Here is a 15,875-nt window from a genome sequence, read left to right as displayed (position 1 = left end):
CATAAAGGAATATATCATTATTATTATTATTATTATTATTATTATTATTATTATTATTATTATTATTATTTTTATTATTATTATTATTATTATTATTATTATTATTATTATTATTAATATTGTAACTATTATTATTATTATTATTATTATTATTATTATCAATACTATTATTATTAATATTATTACTATTATCATTATTATTATTATTATTATTATTATTATTATTATTATTATAAATTATTATTATTATTATTATTATTATTATTATTATTATTATTAGCTAAGCTACAACCTTGAAAAGCAGGATGCTGTAAGCCCAGGGGCCCCAACAGGGAAAAATAACCCAGTGAGGAAAGGAAATAAGGCAATAAATAAACTACAAGAGAAGTATTATTATTATTATTATTATTATTATTATTATTATTATTATTATTATTATTATTATTATTATTATTATTATTATTACTAGCTAAGCTACAACCTTGAAAAGCAGGATGCTATAAGCCCAAGTGCTCCAACAGGGAAAACTAGCCCAGCGAAGAAAGAAATCAAGAAAATAAATAAACTACAAGAGAAGTAATGAATAATTAGAATAAAGTACTTTAAAAGTAATAACATCAAAATAGATCTTTCATATATAAACTATAAAAAGAGAATTATATCAGCCTGTTCAATATAAAAAATATTCGTTGAAAGTTTGAACTTTTTGAAGTTCCACTGATTCAACTACCCGATTAGGAAGATCATTCCACAACTTGGTCACAGCTGGAATAAAACTTCTAGAATACTGTGTAGTATTGAGCCTCATGATTGAGAAGGCCTGGCTATTATTACTATTGCTAGCTAAGCTACAACCCTATTTGGAAATACAGGATTCTATAAGCTCACAGCTGGAATAAAACTTTTAGAATACTGTGTAGTATTGAGCCTTATGATTGAGAAGGCCTGGCTATTATTACTATTGCTAGCTAGGCTACAACCCTATTTGGAAATACAGGATGCTATAAGCTCACAGATGGACTAAAACTTCTAGAATACTGTGTAGTATTGAGCCTTATGATTGAGAAGGCCTGGCTATTATTACTATTGCTAGCTAAGCTACAACCCTATTTGGAAATACAGGATGCTATAAGCTCACAGCTGGAATAAAACTTCTAGAATACTGTGTAGTGTTGAGCCTTATGGTTGAGAAGACCTGGCTATTATTATTAGCTAAGCTACAACCCTGTTTGGGAATACAGGATGCTATAAGCTCACAGATGGAATAAAACTTCTAGAATACTGTGTAGTATTGAGCCTCATGATTGAGAAGGCCTGGCTATTATTACTATTGCTAGCTAAGCTGCAACCCTATTTGGAAATACAGGATGCTATAAGCTCACAGATGGAATAAAACTTCTAGAATACTGTGTAGTATTGAGCCTCAGGATTGAGAAGGCCTGGCTATTATTACTATTGCTAGCTAAGCTACAACCCTATTGGGAAATACAGGATGCTATAAGCTCACAGATGGAATAAAACTTCTAGAATACTGTGTAGTATTGAGCCTCATGATTGAGAAGGCCTGGCTATTATTACTATTGCTAGCTAAGCTGCAACCCTATTTGGAAATACAGGATGCTATAAGCTCACAGATGGAATAAAACTTCTAGAATACTGTGTAGTATTGAGCCTCAGGATTGAGAAGGCCTGGCTATTATTACTATTGCTAGCTAAGCTACAACCCTATTGGGAAATACAGGATGCTATAAGCTCACAGATGGAATAAAACTTCTAGAATACTGTGTAGTATTGAGCCTCAGGATTGAGAAGGCCTGGCTATTATTACTATTGCTAGCTAAGCTACAACCCTATTTGGAAATACAGGATGCTATAAGCTCACAGATGGAATAAAACTTCTAGAATACTGTGTAGTATTAAGATACGATTGAGAAGGCCTGGCTATTATTACTATTGCTAGCTAAGCTACAACCCTATTTGGAAATACAGGATGCTATAAGCTCACAGATGGACTAAAACTTCTAGAATACTGTGTAGTATTGAGCCTCATGATTGAGAAGGCCTGGCTATTATTACTATTGCTAGCTAAGCTACAACCCTATTTGGAAATGCAGGATGCTATAAGCTCACAGCTGGAATAAAACTTCTAGAATACTGTGTAGTATTGAGCCTCATAATTGAGAAGGCCTGGCTATTATTACTATTGCTAGCTAAGCTACAATCCTATTTGGAAATACAGGATGCTATAAGCTCACAGATGGAATAAAACTTCTAGAATACTGTGTAGTATTGAGCCTCATGATTGAGAAGGCCTGGCTATTATTACTATTGCTAGCTAAGCTACAACACTATTTGGAAATACAGGATGCTATATGCTCACAGATGGGATAAAACTTCTAGAATACTTAGTATTTAGATACGATATAGAATACTTGAATATTAGAATTAAATGCATGAATACCCATTCTCTTACCAGGCTGTTGAAGATCATAGTTGGCGTCTACAGACTAAATATACACAGATAAAAATTCTCCACCAGCAGAGATGTAAGATGCTTCTCCTGCTAAGGATGCTGTGGGATTGACGGATCTCTGAAAGATGCTGTGTTTAAATAACGCTTCGCGTCTTAGTTCCAAGACATCCACTGGTCTGAGAAATCTCCAGAGACATTACGTCACAGGTGTAATGGTCCGTAATGCATTGGCAATCGAAGTTAATAACAGCTGGATGCTGCTTCTATACTTCTTATGGATAATGACTTTCCAATCTTGTCATTGGATCTTTGCAGTTCAAAGTGGGTGACTTAAATACGTTCCAGGATCTCTCTCTCTCTCTCTCTCTCTCTCTCTCTCTCTCTCTCATTCGTTTTATCAAGTTTTTTCATATCTCTATTTACACTTTTATTCTGCTAAATCCTAATGAAGAGATTATTCGAGTGCCATATGTGGATGAGACCATGGTGAGGGGTAGATGGAGATGGTTTGTGTGTGCTCCTCACACTCCCCAAGAGAGATTAGTTCACTCTCTCTCGCTTTCTCTACCTTTCTACGCTTTATCAAGTTTTTCATATCTCTATTTACATTTCTATTCAGTAAAACCTAATAAGAAAGATTACTCGAGTGCCATATGTGGATGAGATCATGGTGAGGGGTAGATGGAGATGGTTTGGTTTGTGCGTGCTCTTCGCACTCCCCAAGAGAGATTAGTTCACCAAACTTTCAACTGGGCTCCACAAGGCACTAGGTGAGTTAGAAGACACAGGCCTACATGGCCGAGGACTATGAAGCGTGAAGTGGGAGATGATGAATGGAGAAATATTGATTTAAAAGCTCGAGAAAGAGAAGACTGGCAAGGTCTAACCGAGGCCCTTCGCTTCAGTAGATACCAGCCACCCGTTGAGATACTATCGCTAGAGAGTTATGGGGTCTTTTGACTGGCAGTCTTATGACTGGCTACTTTAAAAAAGTAGTATACATATTAAATAGAAATTAAGACAAGTTTTGTTATCTTGAGACAATTAAATATCAAATTAATGGGTCGAGTTCAGTCGTTCGTTTAATAACTACTTAATATACTTACTTTAAGGACTGCTTTTCCGGCCCTATACAGCCCGGGAACCATACTCTCTACAGCACTTTCACAGTCATTTTATCGTATGTATGCCAAGGCATTCAGCATTTCACACCACATATAGCTCGTTTATTGCCAAATCTACATTATCGAAGCACTTTGAGAACAAGAAAGTCTTCAGTTTCCTCTTGAAAGACTTAATAGTTTCAGTATTTTTTATGTTTAGTGGGAGCTTATTGTATAGTTTATTTCCTGTCTTCTTTCTTCTATAGTCTTGGTGAGTTATAACTATGATTTCCAAGATATTATTATTATTATTATTATTATTATCATTATTATTATTATTATTATTATTTCCTTTTCTTATTAACAATAATAATAATAATAATAATAATAGTAATAATAATAATAATTATAATAATAATAATAATAATAATAATAATAATAATAATAACAATAATGATAATAAAAATAATAATAATAATAATAATAATAATAATAACAATAATAACTATTATTATTATTATTATTATTTTCTTTATTATTAATAATAATAATAATAACTATTATTATCATAATCATTTTTATTATTATTATCATTATTATTATTATTATTAGTATAATTGTTGTTGTTGTTGTTGTTGTTGTTGTTGTTGTTGTTGTCATTAGATTTTATGTGTTTTGACCAACATTCAATACTTCCAACCGTAGAAGGAAACACTAAGTTACCTACCAAAGGATTCTTCTTGAAAAGAGCTGTGCTGATCCTTAACTAAGAAAAACAAGGTTAAAGTGGATGAAAGTTAATAACTTATATAGCTTCTATTCAGTAAGGGTTTATCTCAATAACCCTGTTTTAAAGACTTTAAAGGCCGCTCATGAATGGCAGAGGCAAGGGACAGTGACAATGTCCTAGCTAGCAGGGCAATGCCCTAGAGACTGACCATATATACATAGGATCAGGGCCCAAACTGCTTCTCCACCCAAGCTAGAGCCAGGGAGGGCCAGGTAATGGCTGCTGATGACTCAGCAGGTAGACCTATAGGCTCCCCCAAACCCTAATTCACTAGCTCAAGGATGGTGAGGTTCCAGACACTACAAGGAACTAACGAGTTTGAGCAGAACTCGAACCCCAGTCCGGCAGATCACCAGATAGGATAGTTTCCAAACTCTTTTGCCTATCATACTGTAAAGGCAGGTTTAGTCGAACAGTTCGTCAAACGTGGTTCGACAGACAAGTGTTTGAGGTGATGTTCGAACGTGTGAACGGGGTAGTTGGTTGTCGAACACATTCATCGAAAGGTTCGAAAAAAGTCTGTTCTCTCCTGACTTTTGTGGGCGGGGCTTCATTTGCCTCAAACCTCATGCATTTGTATCTGAATCCACCACTTCGAACCGTTTGACAAACAGGTTCGACAACTAAGTTCGAACCGCTTAATACTGTAAGGGTTTAATGGAATAACTCTCCTGGAACGTTTTCCTGCAAATGGTTGCAAGGAATGACACAGGATAATTATCCTGTAGGTTGCAAAGAAAAAATCCTAGCTTTTGTTTTGTGAGGATTACTGTATTAACACAAGTGGGTATTATTATTATTATTATTATTATTATTATTATTATTATTATTATTACTTGCCAAGCTACAACCCTAGTTGGAAAAGCTGGATGCTATAAGCCCAAGGGCTCCTATAGGGAAAATAGCCCAGCTAGTAATCATTATTATTATTATTATTATTATTATTATTATTATTTGCTAAGCTACAACCCTAGTTGGAAAAGCAGGATGCTATAAGCCCAAGGGCTCCTATAGGGAAAATATCTCAGCGAGTTATTATTATTATCATTATTATTATTATTATTATTATTATTATTATTATTATTACTTGCTAAGCTACAACCCTAATTGGAAAAGCAAGATGCTATAAGCCCAAGGGCTCTTATAGGGAAAATAGCCCAGCGAGTTATTATTATTATTATTATTATTATTATTATTATTTGCGAAGCTACAACCCTAGTTAGAAAAGCAGGATGCTATAAGCCCAAGGGCTCCTATAGGGAAAATATCTCAGCGAGTTGTTATTATTATTATTATTATTATTACTTGCTAAGCTACAACCCTAGTTGGAAAAGCAGGATGCTATAAGCCCAAGGGCTCCTATAGGGAAAATATCTCAGCGAGTTGTTGTTATTATTATTATTATTATTACTTGCTAAGCTACAACCCTAGTTGGAAAAGCAGGATGCTATAAGCCCAAGGGCCCCTATAGGGAAAATATCCCAGCGAGTTATTAATTATTATTATTATTATTATTATTATTATTATTATTATTATTATTATTATTATTATTATTATTATCATTATTATTACTTGCTAAGCTACAACCCTAGTTGGAAAAGCAGGATGCTATAAGCCCAAGGGCTCCTATAGGGAAAATATCCCAGCGAGTTATTATTATTATTATTATTATTACTTGCCAAGCTACAACCCTAGTTGGAAAAGCAGGATGTTATAAGCCCAAGGGCTCCTATAGGGAAAATAGCCCAGCGAGTTATTATTATTATTATTATTATTATTATCATTATTATTATTACTTGCTAAGCTACAACCCTAGTTGGAACAGCAGGATGCTATAAGCCCAAGGGCTCCTATAGGGAAAATATCCCAGCGAGTTGTTATTATCATTATTATTATTATTATTATTATCATTATTGTTATTATTATTATTATTATTATTATTACTTGCTAAGCTACAACCCTAGTTGGAACAGCTGGATGCTATAAGCCCAAGGGCTCCTATCAGGGGAAATAACCCAGTGAGGAAAGGAAATAAGTGAAAACTACTAGAGAAGTTTAAGAACAATAATAACCTTAAGATAAATCTTTAATAATAAAATCTTGTAATCATATGAAAGCATAAGAGAAAATGAAGGAATACGTCTTGTTATGATTTGAAGAGCAATTACTATAATAATTGACTTTAATTTATTATTGAGAGCGCTGTAGTTAAAGAGGTTATGATACAACTGTTAACGAGCTAATAATGACCCCTCTGAAATTCTCTGTAACTAACATCTGCACTATAGATAAATAGTTCCTTTGGTCGCTGCAACCTCGCCATCCTTGTGAGCTAAGGATTGGGTGTCTGGGGGGAGCCTATAGGTCTATCTGCTGAGTTATCAGCAGCCACTGCCTGGCACTCTTTGGTCCTAGCTAATGATTCAGTTGCAGTTAAACACGGAGATGAATAAACGATTTTTATAATGATTCAGTTGCAGTTAAACACGAGGATGAATAACAGATATTTATAGTTATTCATTTGCAGTTAAACACTGGGATGAATAACATATTAATAATTCAGTTGCTGTTAAACACGAAGATGAATAACAGATATTTATAGTTATTCATTTGCATTTAAACACGAGGATGAATAACATAATAATAATTCAGTTGCAGTTAAACACAGGAATGAATAAAAGATATTTTCATTATGATTCAGATGATATATTTGCGAAAAAACCAATGGTAATAATAATTAAGAAAATTATGATAACTGACACAGGAATGTATGATTCTAAAGTTTTAATCCTTATATTAAATCTTTGGTTTGATATCTAGACCCACTACATTAGCAAAAGTGTTATCACAATTGTTCATGTTATACAAGTGCCTCGAAGAGGGCTTTGTTCATGTAGGAATACCTCTAAGGGGACTCTGTTCATGTTATACAAATGTCTCGAAAAGGGCTTTGTTCATGTTGCACAAATGTCTCGATGAAGGCTTTGTTCATGTTGCACAAATGTCTCGATGAAGGCTTTGTTCATGTTGCACAATGCCTCGAAGAGGGCTTTGTTCATGTTGCACAAATGCCTCTAAGAGGGCTTTGTTCATGTACAAATACCTCGATGAGGGCTTTGTTCATGTACAAAAGCTTCGAAGAGGACCTTGTTCATGTTATACAGATACCTCTAAGAGGACTTTGTTCATGTACAAATACCTTGAAGAGGGTTTTGTTCATATACAAATACTTCAAAGAGGACTTTGTTCATGTACAAATACCTCAAAGACGACTTTGTTCATGTATAAATACCTCGAAGAGGACTTTGTTCATGTTATACAAATACCTCGAAGAGGAACTATTCATCTCCATGAGTTAATGAATAAATACTCAAATGTATTTGGTCGAAATTTTGAAAATATTTGAATTATGTTTTTTGGGGGGAAGAGAAACTAAAATGCTGACTTTTATCTTTAAGAAATAACTGAAGTGAAAAATATAATGTATAAGGCTGTGGTGTATAATGAAAAATTTAACAAAGGTATATAAATGTTTTTTTTAAGGTTTATCACAAATCTTTATGTGTATAAAATTTTGAAGTAAAACAAGTGACTGCACAAAATAATTCTAATCTTTGCTGGAAGTCAGGTCCAACTTCTTATATATTTTGATTAATTGCTTCAAATATATAATTAATCCTACTTATATCCAGTCAGTGACTAACTCACACATATCAAAATCACCCTTAACCAGTCAGTTATAAATCAGTCTTGAAAAAAAGACTGATACGAAAATTTTACGACATTATAGAGAGCGCAGTCACCCCTCTAACAAAAAGGGAACTCAAACACTATGACTAGAAATTTATCTAAAGTGCCTCCTAACTCAAGCTATTCACGCAGGGAGAAAAAACCACATACTGTAATCGAGAGAGAAAATGTCTCGGTCAAACAGGCACACAATAACAGGCAAACAAACAGACACAAAATTCAATAAATACTCTTAAATGCTAACTTAAATCTAAGATTCCTTCCTCGCGGCTCATGTACACCTTGGACACGCGTCAAGTGCTTCTTTTGTTTTGATTTTGAAGGCCGAAGCTGCCGTTGTTGACGTAAGGTCTCCTTCTTCTTCTTCTTTGGAATGTGTTTTTAGATGGTGCGGTTGTCTAAAATGCTTCCCTGTCGCTTCCTGAATAGGGTGAAGCAACAGAGGGATAAAAGAAAGTGGAAATAAAAGGCAAAGGAATCAAGGAGAATCAAAGAGAGGAGGAAAGAATGAGAAAGTAGAGCAGAGAGATGAAGGGAAGGATTGAGAGGCCTTTGACTAGCTGGGGACCTCCGTAGCTAAATGAAGAGACATTTTTCTTTGAGAATCAATGAGAATCAAAGAAGGGTGGAAAGAGAGTAGAGCAGTGAGATGAAGAGAAGGATTGAGAGGGCTTTGACTAGCTGGGGACAAAGAGAGAGAGTAGAGCAGAGAGATGAAGAGAAGGATTGAGAGGGCTTTGACTAGCTGGGGACCTCCGTAGCTAAATGAAGAGACATTTCTCTTTGAGAATCAATGAGAATCAAAGAGAGGAGGAAAGAAAGGGAGAGTAGAACAGAGAGATGAAGAGAAGGATTGAGAGGGCTTTGACTAGCTGGGGACCTCTGTAGCTAAATGAAGAGACATTTCTCTTTGAGAATCAATGAGAATCAAAGAGAGGAGGAAAGAGAGTAGAACAGTGAGATGATGGGAAGGATTGAGAGGGCTTTGACTAGCTGGGGACCTCTGTAGCTAAACGAAGAGACATTTCTCTTTGAGAATCAATGAGAACAAAAGAGAGGAGGAAAGAAAGAGAGAGTAGAGCAGAGAGATGAAAAGAATGATTGAGAGGGCTTTGACTAGCTGGGGACCTCTGTAGCTAAATGAAGAGACATTTCTCTTTGAGAATCAATGAGAATCAAAGAAAGGTGGAAAGGGAGTGGAGCAGAGAGATGAAGAGAAGGATTGAGAGGGCTTTGACTAGCTGGGGACCTCTATAGCTAAATTAAGAGATTTTTTTTTCGTTTAAATACTTCTGAGGGACTTAAAAAACAGATCTAGCAGCCACAGTCCTTTTGCGTTCCTGGATTTATTCGTCGAGATGGGATCTACTTTCCAACGACTTGGACAGCATTGGCATACTCGTCGAGTTGGTCCATTAGCTGGAGATCCTGGATGCACTGTCGGAATACTAGGTTCTGGTAGCAGCTCTCCCTGTTTGAAAACAGCCGAGGATTAGTTTGAGCTGTTTGTTTACTTACGGAAAAACTTAGTAAGCTAATTTCTGTTTACTGGGGGTACTTCAAGGTAGGATATTTTGATTTTAAGATCAGATTCAAGTTAAAAACTTAGTAAGCTAATTCTTGTTTACTGGGAGTACTTCAAGGTAGGATATTTCGATTTCAAGATCAGATTCAAGTTAAAAACTTAATGAGCTAATTTCTGTTTACTGGGGGGTACTTCAAGGTAGGATATTTCGATTTCAAGATCAGATTAAAGTTAAAAACTTAGTAAGCTAATTTCTGTTTACTCGGGGGTACTTCAAGGTAGGATATTTTGATTTCAAGATCAGATTAAAGTTAAAAACTTAGTAAGCGAATTCCTGTTTACTGGGGGGTACTTCAAGGTAGGATATTTCGATTTCAAGATCAGATTCAAGTTAAAAACTTAGTAAGCTAATTCCTGTTTACTGGGGGTACTTCAAGGTAGGATATTTCGATTTCAAGATATGATTAGTTTGAGCTGTTTGCTTGCTTACACAAAAAACTCAGTAAGGTAATTCCTTAGCTAATATCAATATTATTGGGGTACTTTAAGCTACGATATATATCGATTCAAACATCTGATTCGAGTTATGGAAAAGTAAAAGCTTAGCTTAGCTAGTAATAATAGTAATATTGGGGTATTTCGAGCTAATATATATCGACTCAAACATCTGATTAGAGTTATTGAAAAGTAAACAGCTGGTTTTATGAGTTATAAGCAAGTAGAAGAAGATAATATTGGGGTACTTCGAGTTACGGTATATCGACTCAAATATCTGATTCGAGTTAAGGAAAAGTAAACAGCTCGACGTACGAGTTATGAACAAGTAGAAGAGGAGTATGACTTGACTTACGAGTTATAAACAAGTAGAAGAGGATAATATTGAGGTACTTCGAGTTACGGTATATCAACTCAAATATCTGATTCGAGTCATGGAAAAGTAAACAGCTTGACTTACGAGTTATAAACGAGTAGAAGAGGAGTATGACTTGACTTACGAGTTATAAACAAGTGGAATAATGATAATGTAGGGGTACTTCGAGCTAATATATATCGACTCAAACATCTGATTCGAGTTATGGAAAAGTAAACAGCTTGACTTACGAGTTATAAACGAGTAGAAGAGGAGTATGACTTGACTTACGAGTTATAAACAAGTGGAATAATGATAATGTAGGGGTACTTCGAGCTAATATATATCAACTCAAATATCTGATTCGAGTCATGGAAAAGTAAACAGCTTGACTTACGAGTTATAAACGAGTAGAAGAGGAGTATGACTTGACTTACGAGTTATAAACAAATGGAATAATGATAATGTAGGGGTACTTCGAGCTAATATATATCGACTCAAACATCTGATTCGAGTTATGGAAAAGTGAACAGCTCGACTTACGAGTTCTAAACGAGTAGAAGGGCAGTATGAATTGACTTACGAGTTATAAACAAGTAGAATAGGAGTATGACTTGATTTACGAGTTATAAACGAGTAGAAGGGGAGTATGACTTAACTTACGAGTTATAAACAAGTAGAATAGGAGTATGACTTGATTAATGAGTTATAAACAAGTAGGAGAGGAGTATGATTTGACTTACGAGTTATAAACAGGTAGAATAATGATAATGTAGGGGTACTTAGAGCTATGATATATCGACTCGAACATCTGACTCGAGTTATGGAAAAGTAAACAGCTCGACTTACGAGTTCTAAACGAGTCGAAGAGGAGTATTATGACTTACCTTCAAATTGCAGGCCCTCTGCTTCAAAACAGAGCGATGTGATTTCTGATTTCTTTGTAATGAGATTGATCTAGTAAAAGATCTTCCACGCAGTGACCGAAAGTCTTTGTACCAAAACAGTCTTTTCTGTTTTATGAATAAAGGAAAGAAGAAGGGAGGCGTTCGGTGATTAAAAGGAAATAAAAACCAAAAATGATTGGAACAAAATTAGGTAGGAATTAATGAAAACAAAATAAAAATCATATTTAAAAAAGAACAAATAAGTGTTGAACTAAAAAAATATGAGTAGATTGGAACAAAATTAAGTGGAAATTAACAAAAGCAAAATAATAATCATAATGAAAAAGAACAAAAAAGTTTGGAACTAAAAAATTATGAGTAGAAATTGACAAAATTAAAATCATAATAAAAGCATGTGGAAGTATCAAACTAAAATAATGAAAAGTAGTGATATAAATTAGAATAAAAGTGAAATTATAAAAATAAATTAAAAATGATTAGATAAAAATGATTAAAGTATGGAAAGTAAATGTAAACAAAAAATAGTTTAAACTAAATGAAAAGTACTGGTATAAAGTAAAAGTGAACTTATAAAAGTAAATTCAAAATGAGTGAATAAAAATGACTAAAATGAGGAAATCAAACATAAATAAAAGTAGTTTAAACTAAAATAATTAAAAGTAGTGGTATTAAACCAAAGGGAAATTAGTGAATGAAAATGACTAAAGTGAGGAAATCAAACATAAATAAAAGTAGTTTAAACTAAAATAATTAAAAGTAGTGGTACAAAACCAAAGGGAAATTAGTGAATAAAAATTATTAAAGTGAGGAAATCAAACATAAATAAAAGTAGTTTAAACTAGAATAGTTAAAAGTAGTGGTATAAAACCAAAGGAAAATTAGTGAATAAAAATGACTAAAGTAAAGAAATCAAACGTAAAATAAGTAGTTTAAACTAAAATGATTAAAAGTAGTGGTATAAAATCAAAGGAAAATTAGTGAATAAAAATGATTAAAGTGAGGAAATTAAACGTAAATAAAAGTAGTTTAAACTAAAATTAGTAAAAGTAGTGGTATTAAACCAAAAGGAAATTAGTGAATAAAAATGATAAAAGTATGGAAATTAAACGTAAATAAAAGTAGTTTAAAAAGCAGTTTAGAACTCCGAAAAAGGTGACGCTAAATCCATCTTAATCGATCAATCAATTGGCCATTACCTGCAATCGATGGCCACGTATGGCTTCCTGTAAAGGTTATAGCAATCGTCACAAACACGATCGAGCTTCTTGAAGAGCTCCCGGTCGAAGATGCCCTTGCAGGACTGGTCGAGGATCGCTCTCTTCTTCAGGTTAAGGGTTGGGCTCCTAAGGGCGGCCGTAGGAGAGCCCGAGGATGATGAGGAGGAAGAAGGATGGGAGGATAGTAACTTTTCTATCCGAGCCAGGCCGTCGACGGACCAGGCTGTGGTGGTGTGGTGAGCCGCTACAAGGAAGAGGACGACCAGGAACATGGTGGGTCCCATCTGGTTGTCGAGGGAAAAAAAAAAAAAGGTCGCGGTTGGGTTAAGATGTTTTTTTGCTGTTTCTAGAATACGAGGCTTGTTTTTTAAATCTTATTGCCTTGCTGAAGACTTAGAATATAAGCTAGTTACAACTATAAGAGCTATGGAAAGAATAATGATGGGTTTAACACAGAGACAAAGGGCTGTTTTTCGGGTGGGATAGAAAAAAAAAAGTTCGCGGTTGGTTTAAGATGTTTTTTTGCTGTTTCTAGAATACGAGGCTTGTTTTTTAAAGCTTGTTGCCTTGCTGAAGACTTAGAATATAAGCTAGTTACAACTATAAGAGCTAGGGAAAGAATAATGATGGGTTTAACACTGAGAGACAGAGGGCTATTTCTCGGGTGGGATAGAAAAGGAGAAAAATGTTTGCAGTTGGTTTAAGATGTTTTTTATTTCTTCTAGAATACGAAGCTTATTTTTAAAACTTATTGCCTTGCTAAAGACTTAGAATATAAGCTAGTTACAACTCGAAGAGCTATGGAAAGAATAATGATGGAAATAACGCAAAGAAACCGAAAAGGAGAAAAAGGTTCGTGGTTGGTTAAGATGTTTTTTTACTGTTTTGAAACAATACGAGGCTAGTTTTTAGAGTATTAAATTTTACATCAGATACTTGGAACCTTACTAAAACCTTAGAACATTAGCTAGTTACGACTATAAGAGCTATGGAAAGAATAATGATGGGTTTAACACTGAGAGACAGAGGGCTGTTTCTCGGGTGGAAGAGAGAAGTGAACAAGGTTCGTGGTTGGTTTAAGATAAGTTTTAACTATTTTGAAAGAATACGAGGCTATTTTTTAAAGTAATAACTTATGCATCAGAAACTTGGAGCCTTTGTAAAGACTTAGAACATAAGCTAGTTACAACTCTAAGAGCAATGGAATGAACAATGTTGGGAATAACACCGAGACAGAAAAAGAGCAACATGGATATGAGATCAAACTAGAGTAGAGGATATTCTAACAACAAGTAATAATGATAAAAAAAAAAAAATGGACATGGGCAGGACACATAATGAGAATGACGGATAATAAACAGTATAACATGTATGAAAAGAATAGCTACATTACAAAGGAATATATCTGTATATACAATCTTTGTAATACTAATATTTGTAAGAATAGCATTAAAAAAAATAATATAAACACGATCTGCCAAATCTTTGCACTTCTTGAGAAATCGAAACTCTGGCACGACTTATTCCTCTGTAATTCCTATATAATATTACCAATGGGTTCTTCTTCTTAAAATTATGAGTATATTCATAAGCCTGAATCCATGCTTTTATAATTAACTTATGATTTAAATTTAAATTTCCATCGTTACTGTTATTAAGTTTGCTTTCAATTTCTTATTATTATTATTTTAATTATTACTATTACTTGTTAAGATAAAACACTAGTTTGAAAAGCAGGATTCTATAAGCTCAGGGGCTTCAACAGGGAAAATAGCCCAGTGAGGAAAGGAAACAAGGAAAAATATAAGTTTTTAAGAACAGTAACAACAATAAAATAAATATTTCCTATATGAACTATAAAAACTTAAAAAAAAAATAAAAACCCTATGTGGATTAACTTATCAAATCCAATATGTTATTTTTCAAAATTTGAAGGCCTATGTATATGATAATTTATATAAATTAAAAAATACGATTTAGAGTTTAATTTCAGAATCTATTCGATTGAAAGATGCTAAAAAGGCTGGAAATTGATTGATTGAATATTATCAGCTTAATTTGCGTTATATTGTCTTTATGATTTCCATAGTTGATGGTAATTATTACAGACTTTTATTCGATTATAATTATGTTATGTTATTCATGATGTCTTTAGCCACTATTCAAATAGGGTGTGGAAATCCCTTAGAGTTTTTAATCCTACTTTAAAATTCTGTCCCTATATGGACGTTCATTGCGTATATGTTGTACGAAACTAACTAGTTCTCTGGAAGGTAAATGAGCACATAATTCTACAATTTAAAAGCAAAACTAACTAACTAGAGGTAATTCCTTCAAAACTAATGATGGCGGAATAAATCTACAGAAAAATAAACAATGACTAAGTACTTAATGTATTTCTTAGGCCACAGAATTGTCGAGTGTAAGGCCATAAGGTGAAGAACTATATTGCTTCACTAAATGATAAAGAGTCCAATATACCAGAAGGTTAAACGAAAATCTAAAAATAGTAACATCTCAACAAAGTCGACACATATAAGACACTTTACACTTTATCACCACTCACACAAAGTACACAAAAACACAGTAAACATACCATAACAGAAACACCTCCACCGTATTACCTATACGAATGAAAACATGGAACAAACGTACGAAATCAGAGGTTAAATATGTCACACAGAAAACGGGACGAGCGACTGAGTCCCACACCAATGCTCAGCTCACCACACACTAACTTACCACACTGTTACGAATCATTGTGACTTGTTGGTGATTAAAGAGGAGAAGTTGTCTCGTGATAATAATCTCCGACGGTAGACGAAGCTATGACCCTCGTTTGCTTGAGAGTAGATCAGTAGTAGATTTAGCTGAGCTGTCAGAAGGTGCGCTTTCGAACACGGATGCTGTAGCTGTGATGCTGATGACGAGAGAAGACCCGGTTTATATAGAGGGCACGTACTTAGCAGTGCAAAGTTGCCAAAGGCTGCGAGATTTTTTTTGGAGGGGCAATTACTGCTTTTTTTTTTTAGGTTGTTTATATCCAGAAAGATAGACGTAGATTGAAATGCTCATTAGCAATTGAATTCAATATAATTGAAGGCAGTGAGTACTTTTTTATTATATATAGTTCATTAGGGTACCTCCACACATATATGGGTATTTGTTCAAAAGGCCTTCCTGGAAGTAGTCTTAGTGAATCACACACTCTCTCTCTCTCTCTCTCTCTCTCTCTCTCTCTCTCTCTCTCTCTCTCTCT

At 34.1% G+C, this 15,875-nt stretch overlaps 1 protein-coding gene across 2 annotated transcripts; it reads right to left on the bottom strand.

Annotated features, from left to right (window-relative positions):
• Nucleotides 1–7,050: 7,050 nt before the first annotated feature.
• On the bottom strand, nucleotides 7,051–15,544 carry LOC137617297 (crustacean hyperglycemic hormone). 2 transcript variants are annotated; one of them, XM_068347296.1, is made up of 3 exons: nucleotides 15,359–15,544; nucleotides 12,596–12,900; nucleotides 7,051–9,587 (listed from the first exon to the last, which is right to left on the bottom strand). In XM_068347296.1, the coding sequence occupies exons 1-3, from the start codon at nucleotides 15,374–15,376 to the stop codon at nucleotides 9,482–9,484; spliced, it is 429 nt and encodes a 142-aa protein (XP_068203397.1). In that variant the 5' UTR covers nucleotides 15,377–15,544; the 3' UTR covers nucleotides 7,051–9,481. The 2 variants fall into 2 exon arrangements, with proteins under 2 accessions (XP_068203397.1, XP_068203398.1); XM_068347297.1 differs by lacking the exon at nucleotides 7,051–9,587 and adding an exon at nucleotides 11,373–11,504.
• Between the last annotated feature and the right edge of the window lie 331 nt (nucleotides 15,545–15,875).

The sequence above is a fragment of the Palaemon carinicauda genome, chromosome 23, assembly GCF_036898095.1.
Source record: "Palaemon carinicauda isolate YSFRI2023 chromosome 23, ASM3689809v2, whole genome shotgun sequence".
NCBI lineage: Eukaryota > Metazoa > Arthropoda > Malacostraca > Decapoda > Palaemonidae > Palaemon > Palaemon carinicauda.
The sequence above is the reverse complement of the archived record's forward strand: the minus strand, read 5'-3'. Positions and strand labels throughout refer to the sequence as shown.

Excerpts from the sequence above, each read along its gene's own strand:
- LOC137617297 (XM_068347296.1), bottom strand. Across the intron at positions 9,588-12,595 it reads TACGTGGCCATCGATTGCAG|GGAGAGCTGCTACCAGAACC; the intron begins GTAATGGCCAAT and ends GTTTTCAAACAG.